Here is a 27,533-nt window from a genome sequence, read left to right as displayed (position 1 = left end):
CAGATCCTGGCCTGGTGTGGACAGCATTTGGTGAGTCCGGGCGGAGGTGTGTGCGAGGACGGAGGAGGGACGGGTGTTTCCGCTCGCACACGAGAGGCGTTGAGGGCCTGGGGGCCCCGGCCCGGGCCCCTACCCTGGCCAGGGGCGCGGCCGGGCGGGGCGGGGCGGGGCGCATGGGCGGGGCGGCGGCGGCTCCTCCCCCGGCGGGCGGGCGGGCGGCGCCGTGCGGCGGGCGGCCTCGCGGTGCCTAGGCGCGGGGGGGGGGCCGGCCTGGATCGCTCAGTCGCGCGGAGCCGGGCCCGGGAACGGAGGCGGCGGCAGGATGAACAGCATCAAGAACGTGCCGGCGCGGGTGCTGAGCCGCAGGCCTGGCCACAGCCTGGAGGCCGAGCGCGAGCAGTTCGACAAGACCCAGGCGAGTGGCGGGGCCGCGGGCGGGCGGCGCCGGCTCCCCTTCCCCTCACACGCGTCCCTCGGGGCCCGGCCTGCGCCCGCCTCCAGAGCGCCGGGGGCTCGGGCCGCCCCCCGGACCCCTTGCTCCCCGGCCACCTGGGGCTCCCCGGCCTCATCTCGGCCGCGGCCACCCGGCTCCCCGGCCTTCGCCGCCCGAGCCGCCCCGCGCGCAGGTGAACCGGAAGCGCGAGCCGGCGCCCGGGCCCGAGGTGGCGGGGGACCGGGGTGGCCGGGGACTGGGATGCAGCCGGGCACTGAGATGCGACCGGGGGACCAGGTGGCCAGGCGACCGAGGTGTCCAGGGACTGAGAGGCGGCCGGGGACCGAGGTGGCTAGGAGCCGAGGGGGCGGGAGGGGGCCAGGTGGAGGGAGCCGAGACGCGGCGGGGGGCCAGGTGGGGTCAAGGTGCGTCTCGGGCCCGGGTGCGCCCGGCCGGGGCGGCCCGACTGGATTTCTCCGCCCTGGCCGCGCCGCCTCTCCCGGGCTCCGTCCACTTTTCCCACGCCTTAAAAGAATGCCCCGTCCTCGGAGAAGCAATGCATTTCCTTAAAGGAAACTCCCTGCTTCCTTTTCTCCTGAGCTGTTTTTCAGGGCCGCACAATATCTTATTATCTGCTGGGCGAAAAGTTTCACGTCTGTAGCCAGACTTGTTTGCCCGAGCGCTGGCCCACGTATAAACAGGTTCACACCCCCTTATTAAATGACGGCGCCTGACAGACAGAAACTTCCTAGGGCTCCCTTCCTGCACTTCCCACGCGCCCGCATCTCTTCCAGAGGGTGGCCTATCCTGGGAAGGTTATTTTAAAAATGAAACAATGACGGGGGTGTGTATTTGTCCATGTGTTCCTGCTGAGACCACACTGATGAGGGCGGTGCTGTTTCTGGTTTTCTGTTCCTTTTTATTTTACAAACACTGAGGTATTCTTATGCCTGGGGGAGGGGGGGAGCATACTGGGTTTTTTTGCCAAAGTAAGTCAACCAGGACTGAAACAGCAGAAAATTTTTACTTTAGAAATAAACCATGGACTTCCCTGGCGGAAAGTGGTTAAGACCCCGCGCCCCCAGTGCAGGGGGGCACGGGTTCGATCCCTGGTCCGGGAACTAAGATCCCGCACGACGCGGCCAAAAAAAAAAAAAAAAAACCAAAAGCCAGAAGGAACCCACTCACCCCTGTCTGAAGTAGGATGATGACATTTGTGTCTGCCGTTAGCAAGGTCCTTCCCACCTCTCCCTGCCAGGAGCAGTGACTTGTGCGGTGTCTTTCAAATCAAGTTAGCACATGCAGCCTACAATAACTTTCGTTTTGAAGTAAGAAAAAATGCAGGGGAAACATCTAACCTTTGTGCTTGAGATTAACAAGGAAAATGATAAAACCTTGGCTCTATAAAGGATTAGTGCTGAACCAACCTAGCCGCAAATTATTAATTTATCCTTGAAATCATCATCATCTGGCCCCTGGTGTATTTTCAGCCCGGATAGCCCGTCATAAAAACAAATGTGGCATTTAATTTAAAATCATTAATACATAATTAATTGTGCCAGGAACTTGTGGAAGGAAGGGGAGAAAATTTTAATTGGCAGAGAGAATCTGGATGTTGTCAGAAGATTTATTCATTCACTGATTTTTTGTTTTTTCTGTGGTTTTGAGGAGCTATAAAGAGGTCAGATTGCTACATAGAGGAGATGGAATTTAAAGGGCCAAGTTCATTGATCTTACTCTTAAATTGTTATAAATCAAGGGCAAGCTTTCTGAATGTCAAAGAGAAAGCATCTCTGATACAGGACAACTTATTCTGGTGGTTGGTTTGGTAAACAAGAGGTGTTTTGTTTTTGCTGGTTGGGTTTTTCTCAGGGGCCGAGAGGGTTACTTTTCATGAATAATTCTTTCTAATAGGTGAATCTCATAGGATTTACCAATTCCAGGGCTCTTTTCTGGAAAGATGGAATTCAGGTTCAGTGTCTAGATTTGCTTGTCTTCAGAGTGACTTATTGAGGGATGTAGGAATAAGGTTTTGTGCATGGTTAATATTTAATTAGATTGCTCCCAGAAATATCTAGTGAGCTGCCAGCCAGACCTCACTGGTGAAAAGGACGAGGAGAGCTGAGGTTGCTGCTTACATGTCTCAGTCTGGACAGAAAATAGTACATCCAACCCACCGACGCACCTTCCCTTTGGACTGCACTGCCTGTGGCTTCACGTTGACCACAGTGTCCTGTGTAGCAGAGGGGCGCTTTGGTTTCCTTAGAACTTAAGTCCCCCACCATCCCGCCAGCCTCGCTTTTCCTCCTGGGTTTCTGGGTCAAGAGGAGGAAAAATACTTCCATATTTGCTTTCTTGACTGGCCACACCCTGTTTTGCAAAAAGGTTCCTTCCCCGCCCCAGTTGGGAGTGTGAAGGAAGGGGGCAGTCATGCGTCCTTCGTGTGGCAGGTACTTGTGTTTGCTGTATGATGTGGGTATGTGAGTGCGTGTGTGTAATCCCAGGGGCACCGTCCAGAAAGCTGGTCTATTCTTCCCCAAGACTTTAGTCCCTTTGGTGATAAAACCCCTTTTCAAAATGGAAGTGACAAAATTGTATTGGCTTTTTGTTGTTGTAGTATTCTGAATGCAGAATAGCATGGAATACAGTATACCTGTGTGTTCTGAACCTGAAAATTGACCGTCTCGTTAAAAAGATGGTGTGGTATCATGGAAAGCGGTAACTAACACCCGAGTGCTAGCCTGTGTTCCTGGGCATGGTGCTTAACTCCTGTTTCCTGGTCTATAAAAATAGAGACAATTCCATCTACTTCCTAGGGCTGTTTTAAGGTATAGAAATGGTGGGGTGGGCTAAAGAGGGACCCCTCAAAGATGTCCACGTCCTAACTCCTGGAACCTGTAAATATGTTACAGCCCTGGGTAAGAAAATGCTAATCAGCTGACCTTAAAAATAGGGGGCGTAGCCTGGGTTATCCAGGTGGGCCCAGTGTAATCACGGGGCCTTTAAATGTGGAAGAGGGAGGCTGGGGAGGAGGTCAGGGTGGTGTGAGGTGAGGACGCCGCCACCGGACATCGCTGGCTTTGAAGCTGGAGGAACGTGGGCATCCTCTAGAAGCTGGAAAAGGCAAAGAAATGGACTCTTCCACAGAGCCTCTAGAAAGAAACGCAGCCCTGCTGGCACCTTGATTTTAGCCCTGGAAGATCCGTTTTGGACTTCTGACCTCCAGAACTGTAAGATGATAAATTTGTGTCGTTTTAAACCACTGAGCCAATAGTGGCCGTTTGTTGTAGCAACAATAGGCCACGAATACCTACAGGATGCAAAACACGTAGTACGGTGCTCTGCAAATGGTCAGCTAGCCATCTTTCTCCCTTCCCCACCCCCAAAAAGCTTTAAAATTTGAGAACTGTTTCAGACCTTCCACGAGGGAGGAGATCCGTCTTTGAGGTATAGCATGGGTGAGGACGCAGCAGGTGGGAGTCCTGGAAATGCTAAACTCCGACCTTGCTTCTTCCTTGTCTAAGTGCGCCTTTGCCATCTGGGCCTCGGTTTCCCCTGCAGGAAATGGAAACAGAGCCCAAAAGCTTCCTCTAAGGTCAGGATGAAAGAGGGGCCACGCTGCTCAGTAAACCAGGCCCGGTGGGGAAGAAGGGCATTAGATACAGGCATACGGGGTGAGGCTCCCCGGGTGTTAGGGGTTTTCTGGTGGGTTGGGAGCTGTGGAGGGGAAGCAGCAGGAGGAAAACTGTTCGTAGGTCCAGTTTTCCAGGTCTGTGACACGTCCCCTCTGCAGCCTCTGTGGAACTGAAATCTTGTAAGAATTAACATTTATTGACACTCAGGGCTTCTCAGGCCAGCTCACGTTAGAAAAACACTGTCCAGTAGAAACAGAATAGGAGCCACGTGTATCGTTTTTAGATTACTTAGCCACACTAAGACGCAAACAGAAACAGGTGAAATTCACTTTAATCATATATTTTATTTAGCCCAGTGTATCCAGAATATAGCCATTCCAACACGTAATCACTATAAAAATTATGAATGGGATATTTTACATTCTTTTCCTCCTACCACGTCTTCAAACTCCGTTTTGTGTTTGTTATAGCACATCTCAATTTGGGCTCACATTTCAGGCACTCATTAGCCACACGTGGCCAGCAGCTACCGGATTGGACGTCAGGGTGTTAGAATCACCTGGGGTGCTTTTAAACTCTTCCGTGTCTAAATGCTGGAGATTTGGAGTGATTTGGCTTGGATTGGAGTCCTGGGCGCATAGGTCTATTTTCTTCAAGTTCCCCAGCCAGGAATTCTTTAGAATCTCATTATTGAAGGCAAGCCACAGGACACAGACAGGTGTTTGGGAACTTAACTTGAGTTTCTGGTTTGAAGGCTGTTCCCAAATTGGCAATAGTCTTTTGGACTCCCATCCTTTGCACACTGTTGCCTCTGCCCTGACTTCCCTTCCCACATATGCCATCACCCCCTCTGCCAGGCAGGCAGACTTATGCACACTCCCTTTTTAAAAAAAAAATTTATTGAAGTATATTTGATTTACAATGTTGTGTTTAATTTCTGTTGTACAGCACAGTGACTCAGTTATACATATATATTCTTTTCTATTGTGGTTCATCACAGGATATTGAATATAGTTCCCTGTGCTCTACAGTAGGACCTTGTTGTTTATCCATCCCATATGTAATGGTTTACATCTGCTGACCCCAAACTCCGTCCTTCCCTCCCCCACCCCCTCCCTCTTGGCAACAACAAGTCTGTTCTCTAGTCTGTAAGTCTGTGTTTCGTATTTAGGTTCATTTGTGTCGTACTTTAGATTCCACATATAAGTGATATCATATGGTATTTATCTTTCTCTTTCTGATTCGCTTCACTTAGTATGATAATCTCTAGGTTCATCCATGTTGCTGCAAATGGCATTATTTCATTCTTTTTAATGGCTGAATAATATTCCACTGTGTGTGTGTTTGTGTGTGTGTGGATATATATATATGTATATATACATACCACATTTTTATCCATCTATCTGTTGATGGACATTTAGGTTGTTTCCGTGTCTTGGCTATTGTGAATAGTTACACACACTCCCTTTCTGTCTTCATTATTTCTTATAGATTCTGTGGCATTACCACACTGTTAGCTACCAACCCCTTTCTGGGCCTCATTTAAATGTTTATTTTAAAAAAGTTCCCCCACCCCCGAGCTTGGGAGGAAATCTAAACCACATGGTGAAAGCCAGAAAACCTCCCCAGCTCCGCCCACGTCGGTCAGCTCCCTTAGGGCAGGGGCAAGGGGCCTGGCACCCACTGCAGGCTGGTCGAATGGCTAAAGAACAGAGGTGAGCGAGGCTTTCTGAAAAGGAGGAGAGAAAGAACCAGGCTCACAACCCCCAGGATGCTGCCTGCAAAGCCTCGTGTGAGCTGCCCCAGCAGCGCTTGCCTTCCTCCCCGGCCCCCGGAGGTGGGCTAGCTGTGGTGGGTGGTGAGCTGTGCCCTTCCTTCCAGCTGCGCTGCTGTTGCCTGCCCCTCAGACACCCTCCACCTGCTTCTGCCGCATCAGCCAGCTTGGTGATGCTCAGGGCAGCTGCTGACTTCCTGGTTCCTGGGGTTTCCTGCCACAGTCCCCCTGGGCTCCCCGGGTATCCGGTGACCTCTTGGTTCAGGCTGGGGTGGGGTTGTGGCTGCTCGTCCTTCCCCTCCCCCTTCCCATCTTTGTACGTTTGTCCCACGACACGTTCATGAGGGACCACTTACTGTGTATGTGTTGGCTTGTTTCTGGTGCTCTGGGATGTGCTACGGGAAGATGAAGATCATTCTCATCCCCTCCAAGGGTTTTCACCTTGACCACGGAGGTGGGAGATGAACAGGTGTGCTGTGGCAGAGCTGTTAAGAGCGAGACTCTGTGCCTCAGTCTCCTCATCTGCAAAATGGATATAATCGTAGTGCCCGAGTCATGGAGGATTCGCAGGATGACACAGCTCCTGGTGCGGAGTGAATGCTGCACTGAGCGGCTGTTGGCTGTTACGTTGTGTATGGGAAGGCGGGCTGGACTGAAGAAATGGAAATGATGCCCTCTTGGTTCCGTCCCTGAGCCCCTAGTTGAGCCTCTGTAAATGGGGAGCTGGGGCTGTTGGGGAGGGCAGTAGATCCGCCACAGGGGTTGGGCGGACTTGGGAAGGTGGGGAGCAGCCCATTCCTGGAAGAGCCATCCTGCGGTGCCCCCCTTCTCCAGGACAGCAGGCCCTGCTCCCAGGTGAGGGGAGCCCCAGGGAGGTGCCCCAGGGAGGTCGGGGGAAGCCAGCCGTGACTTAAATGCGGGCCCTCCTGACCTTGCCCCCAGGCCAGCCTCCCGTTTGTGAATAAAACCTGCCTGGGCTCTGAGTCCAGCAGTGCGAAGTGGAAACTCTGGAGTCGAGTCTAGGCCTGCTTGGCGGGGGGACAGGGAAATGCAGCGGGCTAACCTGAGCTGGGGCCTGAAGAGCCTTTGCCAGCCGGCCGCGCTGTCAGCGATACCCTTCCCCCCAACCCCCTCGCCCCGGCTCCACCTGACTCCAGGGAGGACTCAAATATCACCTTGTTTGCGAAGCCGTCAACCGCTTTCCTCCTGCCCGAGCCTTACTAGGCTGCCCTAGTTCTCGCGATACTATTCCCACTATTCCCCTGTCTCCCCAAACCCTGCAGCCGAACCGGCAGGAGTGGACGGCCGTGAGGTCGGGCGTGTGTTTAGATCCAGGGTCACGGAGAAGGGATTGCATTGCCTCCCCCTCCGAGCCCCTAAGCACTACCCTCTGAACCCCAAGATCCTCAGGCACGGACAATGTTGGCTCCTTGTGTGCTAGCACCCCGGAGTGCCCGGCTCAGGGGACCCTCTCGGTGTGCGTGCGCTGAATAAATGGGTGCCACGGGGGCCCGTGGGTCTCCCTTTTTTGATGCTGCCACTCAGTGAGGCCTAAAAAGCCATGACTCCCACTGCAGGGAAAGACTGAGTTCTTGGAGAAAAGTTTAGTAGAGGCGGGGTTGTTTTTCCTCTTGCTGAAATAAACACAACCTTCAAACTGCATTAGGTTCTCCCGCCAGGGAGTGACTCAGCCCCCTGGCTTGTGGGACAGACAGGTCTATGGAGTGATGTCACCAGAGCCCAGGCAAGGAGCTGCCCAGGCTGGCTCCCTGTCCTTCCTGGAGGCGGGACTCGGGCCACGTCCTCCCCTACCATCTCCTCCTCCTCATGTGTCACCTGCAGAGCCCGGGGGAGGGGTGGCAGTGTCCCCCAGTGAGCCTCATCCTGGTGGATGGGAGGATCCCGCCCGGGGCTCCTGCAGAGGAGTAGCGGCTGCAGCGCGGCCCTCCCTCCAGTTTCATAAACGGTCGAGTGATTGAGAGGCCCGGACAGAGCGGGCACTGGGGGACGTGAATAAAGGGAAAAGACGGTTGAATCGCAGGATGGTGTTGCTGCACTGACTTCCCTCTGCTGAAATGACCGAGCTGCAGACCTCCGGCCCAGAGCTCCCCACCGCTTTGCCTGAGACCACATTCAGCCGCCTCCTTGGCTACAGAAATCCTGTGTTTGCTTTCATCAGTGGCCTTTGAGGTGACAGAAGCATTTGAATGAGATCTTTCTGTCCTTCAAACAACTCTTTGGAAACACTAAAGCAGGATAACCCACCTCTCTGCCAGTCCCTGTGACCCGGCTCTTTGAAGGATGTTTTTTTGTCCCTGCCAAGTGCCACCATGAAGCGTGTCATGATAACAGTACAAGGAGGATTGAGTCTGATTCATTTCAGGGTTGATTTTAAAAATAGAAATTGTTTTATAGTTGCCTTTACTATTTAACTCTAGTGGATAAATTATTAGCTAGAGAAAGAGACACACACACTGCCTTGAATTTAACCAGTACTTGTATTTGAAAGCGCTTTCGTTCATTCAAGTATTCACTCTTCCATTCATCCAGTAAAGATTTATTGACCCCCAGGCACGGGTTTCGGGAGGCACAGCAGGGTTTGTTGTACCGAGCACGTCTGTTCAGGGGCCAGAGGTAGAAACAGAACACATGGTAAACAAGACGGTTTCAGGGAATAAATGTCCTGGGTGAAAGTAACTGGGAGGAAGCTGTCTGTGTGTGTGTGGGGCCCCCCAGGAGGGGCGTTTTAACTCAGAGCAGGGTGACCCCAGAAGCACAGCCGGGCTTGGGGGTGGGACCGGGCTTGTCCTGTTTGAGGGACAGAAGGAAGACGGTGTGGCTAGAACAAAGCAAGATGTTCCAGACACACTTTGTGTATGTTTGCATTCTCGAAGATTTCAAGGGTTTTTTGCTCCTGCTTCCCAGACAGGAAAAGGGGAAGTTTCTAAAGTGAAGGCGCCCCTGTGGGTCGGAGTGGATGGGACCAGGGTCTGTGCGCTGGGGTGCCACGGCTGGCAATGGTGGAACTGGGTGAGCAGACCTGTATTTGGCCCCGTTCACGTGGGCTCCTGGGGAAGGGGTCTCCCCGAGTCCACGTTCCTCTGCTGTGCAGAGCTCCCCACGGCCTGGAGGATGTCAGATCTTGCAGAGAACGTCCGGGGCTGCAGCCTCTGCGGTCACGTGGTTCTGACCCCCTGCAGGGGTCTGTGGGTTTCTAGAACGGTGTTGCCAATGTTGGTACGCACCGGGCTGTGGCCTCGTGAGCTGCTCTGGCTCCTGCTCCGTCCTCAGTGACTGTCCTCTCCCCATGGCTCTTCCTGGGGCCCCTTTGCCTGGCGTGCAGCCCCACAGGTGATGGGGCAGGGACGGGCTTGCTGTGTGCAACTGCTGACCAGAGCGTCCCAGCTTGGTTGCCCGGCTTCGCTGACGGTGTCCACACCCCAAGGCTTCTGTCTCGAGTCCGCAGCAGGCGCCGAGGCTCTTGGGAGTATCACCTGCTGGGGCTCCTGCCCCCGCCCCGCTGCCCCAGCCGGGTCGCCTTGCTCCTGAACCAGCACCGAGGTGCTTTCTCGTGTGTCCCTGGGAGTCACCTGCCCAGGGACAAGTGCCATTGGTGACTCTGTCTGGCCTGGTCCTGGGATTGCCTCCTCAGGCTTGACTCCCAGGGCCTCTGCTGGCACCAGATGGGGTTTTTATTTGACAAACAAGAACGAGATTGTTCCTGGAAGCAGGGGCAAGTGTGTCCTGAGGCTCTGGCTCCCATGGACCCAGTGGGGCCCTTGTAAGAGGCCTTCCCAGACGTCCCCGCCCTGGCTTCAGACAGAAGCCGCCCCGGGAGGGAGCCGGAGGGGGCCGAGCTGAAGGCCCAGAGGGGGCCCAGGGCCCGAAGGCCTCGCCTGCAGGAACGGGGGAGCTGTGGGGGAGCCCCCTGAGCTGCTCGGTGCCACCCAGTTGCTGTTCTTACCCGGGCTTTGAACGAATCCTGGATCCAGAACCTGCGTTTTTGACTTGGAGTTGGGCCAGGTCCTCCCTGAGTGACACCAGGCCCTCGGGAGCTGGGTCCCTGCAGTGGGACAAAGAGGGACCAGAAGGACATGCGTGCTGGCGCACGGCTCCCTCAGCCCAGCCCCCTCCCCCGCGAGAGAGGCGGCCGGGGACCCGGTGGTGGCTGAGGGGACAGTCTACAGAGCCAGCAGCCTGGGTTCCCTTCCTGCGCGGCCACCTTGGGGACTGCTCGACCCGGGTTAACGGGGGAGGGTTGTCTCTGTGGGGACAGTGCCTAGAATAGTGCCTGTGTTCATCATTGTGACCTTGAGCTTTGATTTCCTCATCCACATGCTTCAAGGGTTAGGAGATTAAATGAGATGATAATGGTGAGGTGCTCCGCATGGTGCCTGGCACATGGCTGAACTCGATAAAAATCATTTTATTATTCGTTTACTGAGGCCAGTTTGCTGGCCTTTGGCATGAGATATGCCTCCTGCAAGCTTCCCGGTGCCAGCAATTCCGACTGTGTCTCCAGAGCCCGCTAGAGCCTTTCCACCCCCTCGGCCTTGTCCCCCGCCGCCCTCCGGAGGGTCAGGCCCCTCGCTGTGAGGTGGCTCCCCGGGCCTGGGCTTGGATTTTTCCGGCACAGAAGGAGCAGCAGTGGTCTGAATGCCCGTGAAACTGTTTAGTCACCCACCCTCACGGGTCTGAGAAGCGTGTCTCTGCCTGCCCTCCGCTGTCTTTGCAAACCCTCCAGCTCCCTCCCCCAGAGTCCCCCTGGGCATATCTGGGGGTGTCATAGACCCACCGTTACTGCTGTTGTCCTGCTTTGCTGCTCCCTGCCCCCCATCCGTGGCCACTCAGAGGTCGAGTGGGAAGTCAGATAAACAGATCCCCAAGGCGGTCGCCACCTGCCCCCCTCCGCGCCCCCCCCCCCCCAGGACCCTCTCTCTCCGGCTCTGGCTCTTCCATCTCGGCACCCAGGCCCCTAATCAATCCATTCCACTCGAAGTTTCTGTCTCCCAGAAGGCTCTCTCCATGGCAATTGATCCCGCCCGTCGTGAGGGATTATGCTTGCTGTTGTCAGAACTGCCCCTGTACCAGGGCGGAAGGAAGCCTTTCTCAGGCTGGCAAGCTAGAGAGAACCCACACGATGGTCCCCGGTGCCCCTCTGACCCCCCCTCCTCCTTCAGTCTTCCTGCAGTCGCTCGTTGGGCTGGTGTGAGGATGCCATGCTTGTGCAGACGGAAGCAGATGTTGCAGTCAGAGCTGCAGCTGGACTGTAAACCCAGGAGCTAAGCCACGTCAGAATCGCCCAGCACAGGTTCCAGGGCTGAGGAGAGGCGACCCCGTGCTCGGCCCACTCAGGACGCGCAGGGGAGGGACGGGCATCCCTGGGGCCTGCCGTCCCCTCCTGGGACGGGGCTTGGCTGCTGCGCCTGGCAGGAAAAGCAGGCTTGTGCAGTGTCCACAGACCCGCCTCTGTGTGAGAACTGTGCCTCCTTGTGAGGCCTCCCGGTCCACACATCTGCCGCCTGCACACAGCAGGGCCGGCCGTGTTCCCGCCGGGAGGGACCCTGTTCCTACAGCCGGCGCGGGGAGCGGGCGGCACTGGTTGGGCGGAGGGGGCCAGACAGACTCCCGTGTGCCTGAGTCACCACTTCTCTCTGGGGCCCAGGAGCCTCTGAAGACCTTGCGTGTGCCAGGCACCGTTTAGGGGCTGGGGCCACAGCAGCCCCAGAGAGGCAGAACCACTAACCCCCCGTGGCGTAGACATGGGCTGGGAGTGGGGGGAGGATAATAGACAAATAAGGAAGACACTGTCAGGGGTGCTGACCACATGGAGAAGCATGAACCGGGAGATTTAAATAGGGTGGCAGCAGGAAGGGGACAGGTGAGCAGGTTCCCCGGAGGGGAGGGGCAGGCACTCTTTCTGGGGGTCCAGGGCCCAGCCACGAGGGCGCTCCGTATACATTTGGACCGATAGTGAAGTAAAAGCCTGTGCCCAGCGGCCTCTGGGGAAGGCTCCGCGGTGGGAATGCTTAGCCTGGGCCGCTGGCCCCACCAGCCCATCCCTTCAGGGCGTGTCTGCTGCAGGCCCTGGGGGGAGGGGGGTCGGCACGCCCCTCGTGGGCGTCTGCGGAGGACAGAGCACTTGCTGGGACTGCAGGTGGCATCTTTGCATCCCCGGCCTCCTGGGCAGCTTGCTCTGCCTGTGTGACTTTGGCTCTGCTCTGTTCTTGCCTGGGATCTTCTGAACAAGTGGCAGTCGTCAGAGCCAGCTCAGGTGTCAGGGCAGCTGGGGGACAGGGTTACACACCCCCTGTCAGGGAGACAGGCACTCCCGGCTTATGGGCTGGTGTCTCTTCCCAGCTCTGTACCTGTACTGGAGGGGGGTGCCTGGGAGCTGGATAGCAGAATCATTCAGGACACAGCCAGACCTGCCTTTGCCCTTATTAGCTGTACGGACGAGATACCCTAACTCCCTGAGCCTCAGTTTCCTCATCAGGAAAGTGGGGGCATGCCCACTTGCTGGGGCTGTTGCTGGCAGCGTGTTGCCTGTGCCTGGTGCAGGGGAGAAGCGCCCGGGAATGGCTGGTTGTCGATCGTTGTCCTCGTCGCTGCTGCTGTGGGCAGAGTTCTGCCTGGTGGGGCGTGATGTTCGCGGGGCCGGGAACGGTACACTCGGGGTCCGGCCTCTCTCACGGTGATGCCTGTGGAGGGAAGGTAGGCGCTGGGGCCTCGGGGAGGCCGAGTTGGCAGAGGATCGGCAAACACAGAACAGATGGTGAGGGAGCTCTCGTGTCTGGCTCGCTGAGGCTTTGAGTGTAAGAGGAGCCAGAGCCTGTCTGCGTTCCTCTCAGGACCCCGGTACCGCAAGGCCAGAGCCACTCCCCCAGCCCAGCCTTGATGCTGCGAGAGTCGTCTGTGTCCCAGGGGCCCGCTGTGCTGTGTGCTGCAGACCCGCTCTCCCCGAGCTCCGGGGAATGGCCACAATGGGCGCTGTGTGTGAAAGGAGGTCAGCCAGCCTTGCTGGGGTGGGTGCGAGGGGCTAGCCCAGCCCCCAGCAGCTCCTAGGTCCGTGAATCTGAGCAGAAAGCACGGCCATGGCTCTCAGGGGGTTGCTTTTCTTACAGAGGAAATCTCACTGCTTTGCAGAGCAGGACCACAGTAGGGTCACAATAGACCGTAGATGAGAGAAGTCTCCTCCTTGCCCGGCAGGGACAGTTAATATTGTTCCCAGGCCAGAGGTGGAGAGCACAGTGGCCTCTGGGTTAAAAAGAAAGAAAGCTCCTGCTGCCCCTCGGGGCTCTCTCTCCGCCCTGTCCCGCTCCCGCCACTGCTGGGCCTGCCGTGGACAAGTCCACGCAGGGCCGGGCTGCAGGGTGAGCGCACAGCTTGCCCTGCTCAGCGAGCTCCCTGGACGGCCTGGGGCTGTGTGGGCCCTGGTGGAGGACCTGTGGGAGACTTGGGAGAATCGGCTGACCTGGAGAGGAGTCTGCACTGGTCAGGGACCTCACCCCATCCCTCCCACCAACGGCACTGGCAGCTCTTCTCATTTGGTCCGCAAGCACGGATGCCCCCAGCTCGGGGCTAGGTGGGTGGACAGAGGCTTACAAGACCTGCCGCCAGGTAGAGAATTAAAACATATCCATAAGTAAACCCAGGGCCGGCGGTGGTTCCTGGGTGAGTGGGATGGGGGTGACAGTAAGTGCCCTGAGCCTGTGTGAGGGCGCAGTCACATCCAGGAAGACTTCTCGGAAGAGGCGGCGTTGAACTAAGGGGGAAGAGACGAGACTCCAGCAGGTGGAGGTGGGAGGGGACCTGCATCAAGGATGAGTTTGCCGCTTGCTCAGGGCCTGAGTGGTAGCAGCATGTGTGCTAAGCGGGTCCCCCTTCCTGCCACCACTGGCGGGGCCGCGGTCGCTGTTTGTGTCGGTGGGAGTGGGAGCTGAGTCAGGATTCGCCCTCACCCAGGAGGCATGTAGACAGGCGATGGGACCTGGTTTATCCTGGTTTTCCACGAAGTGGCTGTGAGGCCTCATGTCTCCAGGCCGTGCCCCGTGGTAAAGTAGGGGTGACGTGCATGTTTTGGTGGAGTGCGAGAGGGCTCAGGCCACAGCAGCCTCTCCCAGAGGAGAGACCCGATAGAGGATGTCCTGCGGGGACTGGCGGCTCCCCTGGGGCCCAGGGGCTACGCCTTCTGGGGAAAACGAATCACACGCAGCTTTCAGATCAGAGTTGCTGTCCTGCAGCACAAGCCGGCTTTTGTCCTTACCTCCCAGGCCTCTGGAAGCTCTGTGTGGTTGTGGCATCGGGTATTAGCTGTAGTTTGAGCTGCACATGTCACGTGAAGAAGAGTCTTGAGTGGTCTGGTTTGCTTAGGTTAGAGAATTTCTATTTTTCCCTTATCTGTGTACTCTCGCCTTTAACCGGCTGGAAGGATCGGTCCCGTCTGTGTGTCGCCCCTTCCCCCTTTCAGTGGTCTGTCCTGGGAAGCCTGCCGGGTGGGTTTCTGACCTCTGCCTCCTCTGTTCCCTCCCAGGCCATCAGCATCAGCAAAGCCATCAACACCCAGGAGGTCCCCGTGAAGGAGAAGCATGCCCGGCGTATCCTCCCTGCTGCCGGCCGGCCTCCGTCCCTCGGGGCCCCAGGGGAGGCGGGGAGTGTGAGGAGGACGTGGGGGAAATGAATTAGGGGAGCAGTGGGCGTGGCAGATGGCCTGATGAGGGGTGTCCCCCTGTGGCCTTGGGCCAGCCTCGCTCAGCTCCTTCCAGACTCAGTCCCATCTCAGGAAGGCCACCTATTGTCTTAGGCCATTGGGCCCAGCTAAATTCGTGGGGCATGACCTTGCCCTTTCTCTTGCTTGGCTGAGAGCCGTAGCTCTTGGTGAGCTGTGGCCGATGCCGAGGGAGGGGTGTGGGGAGGGGGGAGGGGGGAGGGCGGCCTTCCACCCGCGTCTCTGCGCTCAGTCACCTGTTCAGCTGCACCTGCTGAGCACCCGACGTCCCCCACGCTTGAGTCCCTGCTGCGTGCACTTGGCCTTGACCCTGGTAGGCATCATCCTGGGTACTCACCACGAGAAGGGGGCCTTCACCTTCTGGTCCTATGCCATCGGGCTGCCTCTTCCCAGCAGCTCCATCCTCAGCTGGAAGTTCTGCCACGTCCTCCACAAGGTCCTTCGAGATGGGCACCCCAACGTGAGTAGCCGCTGGTCCGGGGGCCCGGGCCCTCCGTCTGCCGCCTCTTGAACACCTCAGGGAGGCACAGAGCCGCATCCTTTGAAATGAGGGTTGTCCCGGCGTCTGTGTCCCTCAGCTCCAGGCTGGCCCGCCCTGCCTGCTGCCCGCACCCCATACATGGGAGCAAGTGTCGGGACGCCCCCCCCCCCCCCCCCCGCCCACCACCGACTAAGGCTCTGGCCCCTTCATCCTCCCTCCTCGTCTCCCCCTCTGGGCAGGTGCTGCACGACTGCCAGCGGTACCGGAGCAACATTCGGGAGATCGGAGACTTGTGGGTAGGTGCGGGGAGCAGGCACGGTGGCCTTAGCGCCTCGCCAGCAACACCACCCGGAAAGTCCACCGCCGTCCTGCTTGGCACACAGGGCCGAGGGGGAACAGAGCACCTGCAGTGGTGCCCCCATCCTCCTCGTCCCAGCAGAGTTAGAGCCACGTTCAGTGGGGCCGTGGCAGCGGGCGATGAGCGTCCGTAAATGAAATTGAGCCTTGCTTTTAAGGCCTGGCGCAGCAAGTCCCAAACACACCCCTCACGGGCCCTCCGGCTCCAGAAATCAGCAGCCCTTCAGTCCCTGTGAGTTCACTACCCAACCCTGAGTCTGGGTAAGTGGTGCAGACGCTGGGCCCCCAAGACCGGCAGCTCTTGAATCTTGGAAGTCTGCGTTTTCAGCAGGCTCTCCAGAAGCGTCTCCTCCACAGTGAAGTCTCAGAGCCCCAGGAGCTTGTATTCTAGATCCACTCCACGACCCTCAGGAATTAGGGGCGTCCCCTGGGTGGAGAGAGGGCTTCTGGCCTTATCTGTCCTCTGGGAGCACTGCTGGGGCCCCAGCAGCCGGGGCGGGGGCCGGGTGGCCTCTGGGAACTGACCGGCTTGCAGAGGGGACACCCCTTGAAGTAAGGAAGGTGGCATCCCTGGTGCCATCTGCAGATGTGGGCCCAGCGGGCGTGGCCGCAGGGGACGTGGTGTCTGGAGGCGGCTGCGGGGAGGATGTGTTCACGTGCCCGTCGGAACGTACCTCCCCAGCCGCCACCAGCATTTCGGTAGAGTGTCGCACCTCAGAACTGTCCTCTTGCTGTGGACGAGGAGCTCTCTTGTCACGAGAGTCTCTCTGGCAAGAGTGAGAAGAAGAGAGCGATAGGCAGAGAGGGGGCTGGCAGAGGCCCTTGGGAAAGAAGGTTGGCCACCTCTGGTGGGTTGAGCAGTGGTTGTTGAATGAATAAGTGACAGCGTGGGAGGGTGAAGGATTGACACCCTGCTCATCATCTTGCATCTTCCGGCCTCACCTTCCTTGTTTGCCCCGCGGGGTTCCTGGGCGAGCTCATGGGCAATGTGTCCTTACCCAGGGCCCTTTCTCCACAGGGCCATCTGCATGACCGATATGGGCAGCTGGTGAATATTTACACCAAACTCTTGCTGACCAAGATCTCCTTCCACCTCAAGGTAGTTTCCTCGGGGGAATCGTGGGGCTTGTGGGACCCTGGGCTCTTCCCTCCAAGATGTCTCAGAGGGTGGGATCTGTCCTGTCCCCACCTGAACCAAGGGGAAGCTTGGGACAGACGGCAGGGAAGTCAGAAGGCCCGGAGGCATTTCCCAGTGTGGGAGGTGGTCTCAGCCCTGCCCTCAGCTCCGGATGGACGTCCCATCCTCTATGTCTTGGTCTCTGTAGTCACTGCCTGGGGCAGATGGTGGCTCCACAGGCTAGGGGGCTTCTCTGGCCCCTTCCCCTCCCTCAAAAGCTAGAAGCGGTGCTGGGCCAGAGCTGAGAGGGGCTGCGGTTGAGTGGGGGTGTCCTCTCCGCAGCACCCCGAGTTCCCTGCGGGCCTGGAGGTGACAGACGAGGTGTTGGAGAAGGCAGCTGGGACCGACGTCAACAACATGTGAGTCCCCCGGTTTCCCGTCTGTTCCTGCGGCGTTCCTCACCCAGGTTCCCACCGGGGGCCGTGCTCTGTCTGGGGCTGGAGGTCGTCACGTGCCCAGCAGATGTGGCTAAAGCTAAAGGGATGGGGCTTACTTGGAGCTGGGCATTTCGGCTGAAGGACTGCCGTCTGTGCATCCCTGCAAAGGCGTGGGCATGCGCTGCGCTCCCTCTCCCGCCTGGGGGTCCTCGCAGGGCCATGCCCTGCGCCCCTCCCGCTCATCTCTCTCTCCTCCTTCCCCCGTAGCTTCCAGCTTACCGTGGAGATGTTCGATTACATGGACGGTGAGCTGAAGCTCTCTGAATCAGGTGAGCCGGCCGGGGGGGTGACCTGGGGCCTGCTGCCTCTGGGGGCCAGCCATTCTTGGACACACCTGCCCCCTGGGGACCACACTCCCACCAGGAGCAGGTCACGGGGCCTCCAGGTGCCCCCAGAGCATGGGAAGGAGAGGCCTTTACCGCCCCTGCAGGACGCCAGGCACGTCCAGGGAACAGTCTCGGCCGAAGGAAACCCACTCTGGCACCAAGGCGCGGGGTGGGGGGTTGCCGGGGGGAGCCGGGGGGAGCCAGGAGCCGCCTCTTCAGGTTCCCGATCCACCTCCCAGCTGAGCCTGCCCTGAGGCAGTTGGTTTCAGCCTTCTTGCCCATTCTCTGCTGTAAAAGGCCTCTGAGTCAGGTCAGATTTCCCAGCCCAGGAACACCGCAGCCGTTGAACAGGAAATCTCAGGGGGCTCACCCTCCTGGGGCTGCAGAGGTGACTGTTTTCAGTGGCAGCTTCAGAACAACTTGTGGGTGACTCGACGCTCTCACTCTCCACGGGAGAGTGAGAGGCAAATGCCTTTTTAATGGAAAACCAGGAATGAGGAAGAGGTGTCTGGGCAGCCTCCTGGCGCCGGGGGCTGGACCCTGAGGCTGGGCGAGTCTGGGGCAGCTGTGCTGCAGAGATGGGCCTCTCCCCAGTCGCCACGACAGGAGGCGGAGAAAGGCCACAGCCAGCGCCCACACCCCCTGTGCCAGCATCTCCCTGAGAGTGAGGGGGAATGGACATTCCCCGCCCCGAGGTTTGTAACAGCCCCAAATGGGAAATGTCCTGAACGCCCTTCAGATGAGAAATGGCTGCATTGTGTTTTAAAACGCAAAACAGTATTCTGTGTGTATTTTAATTGTTTACAAGGAAAATGGACTTGACGTGACATGTAATTAAGTTTTAAGCGGGTGAGGGACAGCGCTTAGCGCCTTCCTCCTGGTCCCTTCCCTCCCAGGCGTCCTTGTGTCACTGCGGAGGTTTGCAGATCGCCCCACCCCAGGCAAGGTGAGAGTAGGCCCGGGTTGGGGGCCACCCATCTGGAACAGGGTCCCATGTGGGCCGCCCTGGGTGTCACGTGCTCATTTCTCTCCTTGCCCCAGAGAGCAAGCCGGTCAGGGGTGGCAGTATGTCTGCCTCTTTCCCTCCTAGTTGGTCCATCGGATGAAAGGCTGATTCTCAGGGTCAGGGGAGATTGACCCCGAGTGCAAGTGAGGTTTTGGGGTCCCTTGGGGTTTGCAGAACCACGTCCTGAGCCCGCTGCTGTTTCCGGGCCTGTTTCCACATCTGCAGAACGAGGCCTTGGGGCTGCACAGCCTTAGGCCTCCGTCCGTCCCTAAGATTCAGAGTGAGCTGGAAGCCCATGGGTACAGGACTGTTGAAGTCACCCTGTCTCTCCAGCTCCGCGTCCTGGGCCCACTGCCTGGAAGCTCTCCAGAGACCCTGGCCGAGCTGAGCTGCGTTTCATTTGCCCCCCACCTTGCCGCCACCTTAGTTCGTGGGAGCACTGGGCCTTGGTCCTCGGCAGCTCCAGCGCACGGGGTCCTTCCTCGCCACGAGGAGCATGCTGGTGTCCGAGGGCCTGGGGCAGAGTCCCACTGCCTGACTGGGACTGGTAAAGCCAGTTACCCAGGCCATTGTCCCGTCTTCAAACCCAGCTCTCTAGGTTGCCGTGAGATGCCGGTCGGGGCCAGCGCTCGGCCGCTGCCCTCGCTGTGGCCGTCACTATGCCTGTAAGCAGAGTGGGGTCTGCGCCTGCGTCTCCCGGCTCCGCGTGCTCAGGCTCCTCCCGCCACCCCCCCTTTTTTTTTTTTTTTTTTTTTTTTAACAGTTTTCCGGCAGCTCAACACGGCCATTGCCGTGTCCCAGATGTCCTCGGGCCAGTGCCGCCTGGCCCCCCTCATCCAGGTCATCCAGGACTGCAGCCACCTCTACCACTACACGGTCAAGCTCATGTTCAAGCTGCACTCCTGTGAGTCCCCCTGCCCCCACCCCTGCCTGCCTCGGCCCTGAGGGTCAGCCGAAGCCCCAGAGGGCTGTGTTGATAGACTGCATCAGGGATGGGAATCAAGCAGTCTTTAAGATATTTATTAATTAAACTTAACAGTAATGAACTCATTACCCACTAACATAAATAACATACTTGTTATAAAAAAAAAAATCACTATTTTCCAAAACAAAGATTTAGTGGGAAGAGCCACGTAGTTTTACGTGTTTGCAGTTCTCTTAACCGCCTGGCCTTGGAGGCGGCAGCGGGACCTCACCCGTGCTCGCTGGGCTGGCGGGGAGGACTGGGGGAGGCACGTGGTGGCTCCTTAGTGCTCAGAGAGGGTCTGGGCTGCTGGCCTGGGTTCTGTGAGCTGTTCCAGTGTCAACCTTGGGCAAACTCGAGTGAGAGCGACCTGACAGACCAGCAGGGCCCACATGCAGTGCGCTGCGGTCAAGGTTCTGGCCATCCCACTCACTGGTTCCTTCCCTCCCTCAGTCAAGAGCTGAACTCCTCACAGGGGGTTCTTTGGGCCCTCCTGATGGTGGGTGGGACGCAGCCAGGTGGCAGGTAATCTGTCTAATCTATGACGGTTTCTAGAACGTGGAGGAGTAGGGAGGGGGAAGGGAGGGAGCAGATCTGAAGTCTCGGGCACAGAGCGATGAGCAAGGAGGAAGTCCCGCTAAACCTCCCTGCCCCCAGGTCTCCCAGCGGACACCCTGCAAGGCCACCGGGACCGGTTCCATGAGCAGTTTCACAGGTACCAGCCTGGGCGGGGTTGAGGATGGCTGGGAAAGAAGCTCCTCAGCTCCCGGCGATGTGTGCTGGGGCTACCGGGCTGGGGCCTGGCTCCTCTGACCTCCCGCCTCTGTCCCCGCAGCCTCAGAAACTTCTTCCGCAGAGCCTCTGACATGCTCTACTTCAAGCGGCTCATCCAGATCCCCCGGCTGCCCGAGGTACCTGCGTCCTCCAGAGGCCGCCGCCCGCCTGCAGCCCTGTTCTGCCCTGGGCTCTGGGCTTGAGGACCACGGCCGCCTGGCTGGGCCCTGCGTGGGGCCTCGTGTGGGCTGTGGGAGCGGCAGAGAGAGGGCCTTCTGGTGGGGGGAGCGCTGGGTCGCTTTCACCCGCTGCCCCCTCAGGGACCCCCCAACTTCCTGCGGGCCTCGGCGCTGGCCGAGCACATCAAGCCGGTGGTGGTGATCCCCGAGGAGGCCCCCGAGGACGAGGAGCCCGAGAGCCTCATCGAGATCGGCACGGGGCCGCCTGCCGCGGAACCAGCGGTGAGCTGCCCCCTTCTTGCTGGGGGCACTGGGGGTGGCTGGGCCTCCCTCCTGGCCTGGGGGAGTGGGGGTGGAGGTCACCGTGCTTTGCCGTGGCAGGTGGTGGCTGACCTCTTCGAGCAGACATTTGGACCCCCCAATGGCTCCGTGAAGGACGACAGGTGAGGGCCTGGGGAGCCCACCATAGTGGGAAACAGCCTTCCGGGAACTGTGATCCCGAAAGATCTCGGCTGGGGACACAGACCTGAGATGCTCAAACCCCGAGGGGGTGCTGATGAGAGGACCAGTGGCCGTGCCCGGGTCCCCTGATCGTGCCGGTTGAGTGAACTTGAACGCCAGGACCATGCGGGCTGGGGAAAACCCCGCCTGACCTCTGTCCCCAGGGACCTCCAGATGGAGACCTTGAAGAGGGAGGTGGAGACGCTCCGCACGGAGCTCGACAAGATCCAGCTGGAGGTGAGGGGCGCGGGCGGAGGCGCAGGGGCGGGCGGCTGCCCCGCGCGGGGGGCCTACACCCCACCTCCTCCCCTCCCCTCCCGCCGCCTAGGCGCAGCGGTACATGGCGCAGCTGAAGGGCCAGGTGAACGCGCTGGAGGCCGAGCTGGAGGAGCAGCGGAAGCAGAAGCAGAAGGCCCTGGTGGACAACGAGCAGCTGCGCCACGAGGTGGCCCGACTGTGCGCCGCCCAGCTGGAGGGCGAGCGCGACCGGGGGCTGCGAGAGGAGGCGGAGAGTGCGTGCGCGGCCGCGGTGCGGGGCGGGGTGGAGAGGGCGTGGGCGGGGCGGGGCGGGGCGACGGGGTCCGCTGCTGGGGGGGCTGGGGGTCACGGCCGCGGCCTCCCCCTCCCCCGCAGAGAAGGCCAGCGCCACCGAGGCGCGCTACAACAAGCTGAAGGAAAAGCACAGCGAGCTCATCAACACGCACGCCGAGCTGCTCCGGAAGGTAGGCCCAGGGGGCGCGGACGGGGGCCGGTGGGATGTGGGGGGCCCCGAGCGCAGCCCAGCCGAGCCTGTCCCCGGTCCCCGCCGGTGCAGAACGCAGACACGGCCAAGCAGCTGACGGTGACACAGCAGAGCCAGGAGGAGGTGGCGCGGGTGAAGGAGCAGCTGGCCTTCCGGGTGGAGCAGGTGAAACGGGAGTCAGAGATGAAGGTGCGTCCCGTGAGCACAGGCCCTGCCTCGTAGACCCCGCAGGCACCCCCTGCAACCCCCGTGTCCCCCAGCTCCACTGCCTCCGTGACGTCCTGTCCCCTCCCGTCGTAGCTGGAGGAGCAGAGTGACCAGCTGGAGAAGCTCAAGAGGGAGCTGGAGGCCAAGGCGGGAGAGCTGGTGCGGGCGCAGGAGGCCCTGAGCCGCGCGGAGCAGGTGTGGGCCCTCCCAGGCCGGGCTGCCACTGGAACGCGGGGTGGTTCAGAGCGGCTCGCCCTGGCCTTGAGGTGTGGCTCTCACCCAGCCCCGGGGGGTACACAGGGAACAGGACCCGCTCCTTGGCCCTCAGTCAGCCTTCAGTCTCCTGGGGCCCTAGGGATGGTCTGTAGATTTGGGTGGGGATGGGGGCGGGGCCTCTGGAAGCCCTGCTCACCGGCCAGGTGTTCACAGAGCGGGTTGGAGCTGAGCTCGAGGCTGGATGCGCTGAGTGCGGAGAAGGACACACTGAGCAGCGTCGTGCGGCACCGGCAGGCTGAGCTGGTGGCCGCCCAGAGCCTGGTGCGGGAGAAGGAGGCGGCGCTGAGCTGGGAGCAGCAGCGCAGCTCCAGGGAGAGGGACGAGCTGCAGGGGCGGCTGGCGGACAAGGTGCGGGGCCCCCCTCCCCCCCTCCCTTCCCCCCGTAACAGCTGAATTGGGGCAGAATTCTCTTTTATCACGAGCTGCGTGCCCCCCTCTTGAGGGAGCAGCCCCGGCATGGGGGGGGGCGGTGCAGCAGGGCCTCTCGCTAAAGCCCCCTCCCCAGCGAGGGTCTCCACTGGGGCCTGGCCGGCTCACCGCCGCCTCGCCCTCTCCCGCCAGGAGTCTCAGGAGGAGGAGCTGCAGCACAGGCTGCTGGATGAGCAGTTTGCGATGCTGCGGGGCACCGCCGCCGAGGCCGAGCGCATCCTGCAGGACGCCGTGGGCAAGCTGGACGACCCCCTGCACCTGCGCTGCACCAGCTCTCCGGGTAGGGCCACGGCGGCAGGCGCTCGGGCGTCGCCCTTTCCTACTTCCCACCCCCCCCCCCCCCCCCCGAGGGAGGCGGGCAGGAGGGTGCTGGGGCCTCAGGGCAGGCTCTGCCCCTCACCGGTTCTCCCTGTGCTGGCAGACTACCTGGTGAGCAGGGCCCAGGCTGCCCTGGATGCCGTGAGCGCCCTGGAGAAGGGCCATGCCCAGTACCTGATCTCCACGGCAGGTGAGTGCAGCCACGGGCCTGGGCAGGGCAGAGGCCGCCAGTGGTGGTGACCCGGGCCCACGGGCCATGGCCGCCTCCTGCTTTCGGGGCGGTTTCCCACCACAGGCGCCTCTCCAGGAAGCCCCAGCCCCGTTCCAGAGATCAGCCCTTCGGGCCAGGGGTCACCTAGACCCGGGGGCGGTTCCTGCGATGCTGCTCTCCGGCTGTGCGGGCTTGCCGGGCAGGAGAGGCACCACCGGGACTTGCTCCAGAGCAGCAGCGTTGAGGGTGGTTGTCCTTCCCGAGCAGACGCCTCTGCCCTTGTGGCAGCCCTGACCCGGTTCTCCCACCTGGCCGCGGACACCATCGTCCACGGCAGTGCCACCTCCCACCTGGCCCCCACTGACCCTGCTGACCGTAAGTGCGCCTTGGGCTTGTCCCACGTGCTCCTCACGGTGGACCCGGGAAAGGGGGGCGGCTGCCGCTAGGTCCTGGTGTCAGACCTGGCTGGGGTCTTCCGGGGTTCTCGGCGCCGGGTCCCCTCAGCCCTCTCCTCCCAGGCCTGATGGACACCTGCAGGGAGTGTGGAGCCCGGGCTCTGGAGCTCGTGGGGCAGCTGCAGGATCAGCGAGCTCTGCTGCAGGCCCAGCCCGGCCTGGTGCGGATCCCCCTGCAGGGCATCCTTCAGCTGGGCCAGGTGCGGTGTGCAGCCGGGATGCCGAGCGTGGCCCAGGGTCTGGAGGGGGCGGTGGGGCTGGGCTGGGGTCCCCAGCTTCTCTGCACCTCCTTCCAGTTTGGGCTGAACAGGTGCTCACGTGCAGAACCTGTAGCTGCAGACACGGGGCGGGGACAGAGCACCACCCTCTAGGGCCCGGCTGCCCCAGTCTCGCTCCCAGGCTCTGTGGGGGTGGCGGGGGGTCGAATCCACCCCATCTGACTCCTGGATTCCCTCATCCCCCAGGAGCTGAAGCCCAAGAGCCTGGATGTGCGTCAGGAGGAGCTTGGGGCCATAGTGGACAAGGAGATGGCGGCCACGTCTGCGGCCATCGAAGATGCGGTGCGGAGGATCGAGGTGAGGACCAGGGTGCAGGAGCCCGGGGGGGGGCGCTGGGCTGAGTGCGGGCTGCACCCACCTCCGCACTCAGCCTCCATGCGAGGGCCAGGCGGCCTCTGCAGGTCAGAGGTGGGAGGGTGGGCAGGGGCCCTAGCTTTCCCTCCCTGGCTCCGCGGCTGGTCCAGTGCGGGTGTCCCCTGTCCTTGCACGCTGCCCTCCTCCCAACCCCCTCAATGCTCTGTCATCGGGTGTAGGACATGATGAACCAGGCCCGCCATGCCAGCTCTGGGGTGAAGCTGGAGGTGAATGAGAGGTGAGACCTACTTCTGCCTTCCAGTCGCCCCAGGGCGGGTTCCCCAGTTTTTCCAGATTGGGGGAGGGGAGAGGTGGCTTCTGCCCTCCTGACTGCTTAGCTCTCCAGAAAGAAGGGCTGGGAACCGCAGAGCACGCCTGACCCTGTGGGCCTGCCTGCTGAGCACCCTGACGCCCCCGTGGCTTCTGGGGCCGCCTTGCAGATCCTTTTGTTTTCCTCACCCTTTTGCTCCTCTCAGGATCCTCAACTCCTGCACAGACCTGATGAAGGTGAGTGGCCGGCTGGGACCCAGGGCGGGCCCTGTGCCTGGCCGGGCCCCCGAGGATGACACACGTCTGGGTCTTGGCAGGCCATCCGGCTCCTGGTGACAGCATCCACGAGCCTGCAGAAGGAGATCGTGGAGAGCGGCAGGGTGAGCTGGACCGCTGGTCTCACGGGGCCTCCCTGGTGGCCCTCCCTGGTGTGGGGCCAGGTGGGGCCCCTGCCTAGTGGGCAGGCCACACAGCTAGGCCATTGAGGGACAGGTTCCTGAGCGGGGCCTGACCCCAGAGCCCTCTCCGTCCGTATCACCCGCCCTGTGGCTTACGCCGGCCACGGGACTCCTCTCGGGCACAAGACGCCTGAGTGTGCAGAGTGCCGACAGGCCCTCCCAGTGCGTGCAGCGTACTGGGAGTCCCAGTCCAATCCCCCACAGCCCAGGGATGCGCTCTCAGGGCCGGGGTGAGGGGAGGAGGGCCCACCCGCGGGGATCTGTTGCCACCCGGGACTTCCTTGACTGGTCCGCCCCGCCCTCCTGTCGCCACTAGGGGGCAGCCACGCAGCAGGAATTTTACGCCAAGAATTCGAGGTGGACGGAAGGCCTCATCTCTGCCTCCAAGGCCGTGGGCTGGGGAGCCACGCAGCTGGTGTACGTTGCCCCAGGTCGGGGGGCAGCAGGGTGTGTGGTGCTCAGGGTCTGGGGAGGGGTGTGGAGGCGGCCCGCCGACCAGGGGGTCGGAGACCCAGGCCCTGCCCGGCTCTGCCCCCAGGGAGTCGGCTGACAAGGTGGTGCTTCACACGGGCAAGTACGAGGAGCTCATCGTCTGCTCCCACGAGATCGCGGCCAGCACGGCGCAGCTGGTGGCGGCCTCCAAGGTGAGGCTCCCCTCGGGCTCCTGGGCTCCCAGCCGTGGCGGCGGCACCACGTGTGGCGGGGAGACCGTGGGCGTGGGGGTGGTGCAGCCAGCAGGCCGTCCCGCCCCCTAACCCGCCCCGCCCCCCAGGTGAAGGCCGACAAGCACAGCCCACACCTGAGTCGCCTGCAGGAATGCTCACGCGCTGTCAACGAGATGGCCGCCAGCGTGGTGGCCTCCACCAGGTCGGGCCAGGAGCAGATCGAGGACAGAGGCAAGTGCTGGGGCCCCGGTGCAGCGGCCGGGCTGGGGGCGGGTGCCCAGACGCTTACCCACTCTCCTCTGGCTGCAGACACCATGGACTTCTCCGGCCTCTCCCTCATCAAGCTGAAGAAGCAGGAGATGGAGACCCAGGTGGGCACCCTCGGCCGTCCCTCTCCTACCCGCGTCCCTCTCCCATGCGTCCCTCTCCCGTGGCTGAGCTCCGGGAAGGCGGGAGGGCCCCTGGGGCGAGGCTGTGGGGCCTGCTGAGCGGCCGCACGCGGGGCTGCAGGTGCGGGTCCTGGAGCTGGAGAAGACTCTGGAGGTGGAGCGCGTGCGGCTGGGCGAGCTGCGGAAGCAGCACTACATGCTGGCCGGGGCCGTGGGGACGCCCGGCGAGGAGGAGCCCGGCCGGCCCAGCGCTGCCCCCCGCGGCGGGACCTCCAAGAAGCCGCCCCTGGCACAGAAGCCCAGCGTGGCCCCCAGGCAGGACCACCAGGTGCGGGGAGTCAGTGCAGGTGTGTGGGGGGGGGGGTGACAGGGGAGGAGCCCCGGGAGTGCTGTCCTGGCCTCTGCTCACTGGCCTGGGGGGCAGCGGACCTTGGGGACGGTCAGAAGCCACTGACCGGTGGGCACAGACACGCGGCCCCAGCAACGCGGGGAGCACGGCAGGTGCCAAGGGCCCGTGCCAGGGAAGGCAGGGGCCGAGGAGTGGCGGGATGCCTGGGGCCCGACGCAGGGTACGTCAGGCACCCATGGCCACTGAGCCCCTCACCTTTGATTCCTGCAGCTTGACAAAAAGGATGGCAGCTACGCGGCTCAACTCGTCAACTACTAGGTCACCCCCGGAGGGGTCCAGCGGGGAGGCTGACGGCCTGGGCCTCGTGGCTGAGGAGCCTCTGCGAAGGCCCAGCCCTCACAGAGCGCAAGGGCTCAGGGCTGACCGGGGCTGACCAGAGCAGTTCTTCCCAGACGAGCGCCTAGTTACCTGCAACAGGAACTTCTCAGAGCAGCCAGGACCCAGCAGGCCTGAGCCACAGCACTTCAGGAAATACAGAGCATTTCTAATATTCTGAGTTAGATCCTTCTTTTGTGAGTTGTGCGCAACACACCAGAAAGCAGGGCCCCTGGAGCGGGTGTTTGGGCCGTGCATCCCCTGCCCCTGGGACTCCCGGTCTGAGGTTAGAGGTGACTAGAACACAGTCTGTGCTGGCTGTTGGGGATACGGGGAAGACATCACCTGTTCGTGGCCTTCTTGGGACCTGGTGCGGCCTCAGGCAAAGCAGGATGCTCTTAGGTGGGCTGGGGGTATCGCCCCTTTCTCCTTGGGCCTCGCTCTAGGGCGTCAGTGACGGTGAGCGCTGAGGACAACGAGACCCTTGCCTGGGAAGGGGGGCAGGCCAGGTGCTGCCATCCTCCTGGAGTCTCTGTTCCTGCTGGCACCTGCGGGGACCCTCCTGCTTCCTGCTTTTCTTTCCCCTGGTCTGGCTGCCCCTGCCCTGGAAGCCCCACGCTGGCCACTCCCCATGCCCAGCCACCTCATTCCTCCCTTTGCCTCCCCATCCCTGGGAGGTTTCCAGCCCTCCCGCAGGCCTCTCCAGCTCAGCCAGAAAAAGCCCAGAAACCAGGAGCCGCCTGCCCCCTCTGCGGATCAGGACCAAAGGCCCCTGGCGATCCTCGGGCGGGGGCTGCCCTCGGGGAGGGATGAACGCGCGCTCCTCGAGCTCCCCACCTCCTCCTGGGCAGAGGGAGGCCTGGCTGGAAGGAGGAAACCTCGGTCTGGAGAGGAGCACAAGGGGCCAGCTCGATTTGCTTTGCGTGTAGTGTTTCCTTGTGTTGAAGTGTCAGATTGGCAATAAACCACACTTTGACTGTTGTCA

The 27,533-nt window shown here is 60.8% G+C and overlaps 1 protein-coding gene across 2 annotated transcripts; it reads left to right on the top strand.

Moving 5' to 3' along the window:
- The first annotated feature begins 226 nt into the window (after positions 1-226).
- On the top strand, positions 227-27,533 carry HIP1R (huntingtin interacting protein 1 related). Of its 2 annotated transcripts, none has more exons than XM_068563692.1 (32): positions 227-415; positions 14,376-14,439; positions 14,888-15,030; positions 15,291-15,347; positions 16,427-16,507; positions 16,868-16,944; positions 17,230-17,291; positions 19,118-19,258; positions 19,976-20,033; positions 20,154-20,229; positions 20,413-20,553; positions 20,653-20,714; positions 20,937-21,009; positions 21,101-21,284; positions 21,406-21,494; positions 21,587-21,703; positions 21,815-21,916; positions 22,151-22,345; positions 22,559-22,706; positions 22,848-22,934; positions 23,223-23,330; positions 23,474-23,610; positions 23,875-23,985; positions 24,222-24,279; positions 24,478-24,549; positions 24,630-24,692; positions 25,087-25,201; positions 25,309-25,414; positions 25,543-25,666; positions 25,745-25,806; positions 25,946-26,152; positions 26,444-27,533. In XM_068563692.1, the coding sequence occupies exons 1-32, from the start codon at positions 323-325 to the stop codon at positions 26,489-26,491; spliced, it is 3,261 nt and encodes a 1,086-aa protein (XP_068419793.1). In that variant the 5' UTR covers positions 227-322; the 3' UTR covers positions 26,492-27,533. The 2 variants fall into 2 exon arrangements, with proteins under 2 accessions (XP_068419793.1, XP_068419792.1); XM_068563691.1 differs by having other exon boundaries at positions 24,222-24,280; positions 24,519-24,549; positions 25,087-25,187.

Source organism: Eschrichtius robustus, chromosome 14, assembly GCF_028021215.1.
Source record: "Eschrichtius robustus isolate mEscRob2 chromosome 14, mEscRob2.pri, whole genome shotgun sequence".
Classification (NCBI taxonomy): Eukaryota; Metazoa; Chordata; class Mammalia; order Artiodactyla; family Eschrichtiidae; genus Eschrichtius; species Eschrichtius robustus.
The sequence above is the reverse complement of the archived record's forward strand: the minus strand, read 5'-3'. Positions and strand labels throughout refer to the sequence as shown.

What these genes read in the sequence shown, in the direction of transcription:
- HIP1R (XM_068563692.1), top strand. Translation starts at nt 323, where the DNA reads ATGAACAGCATCAAGAACGTGCCGGCGCGGGTGCTGAGCCGCAGGCCT. An exon ending in TTCGAGATGGGCACCCCAAC is followed by an intron (nt 15,031 to 15,290) that starts GTGAGTAGCCGC and finishes CCCTCTGGGCAG; the next exon opens with GTGCTGCACGACTGCCAGCG. An exon ending in AGCAGGAGATGGAGACCCAG is followed by an intron (nt 25,807 to 25,945) that starts GTGGGCACCCTC and finishes GCGGGGCTGCAG; the next exon opens with GTGCGGGTCCTGGAGCTGGA.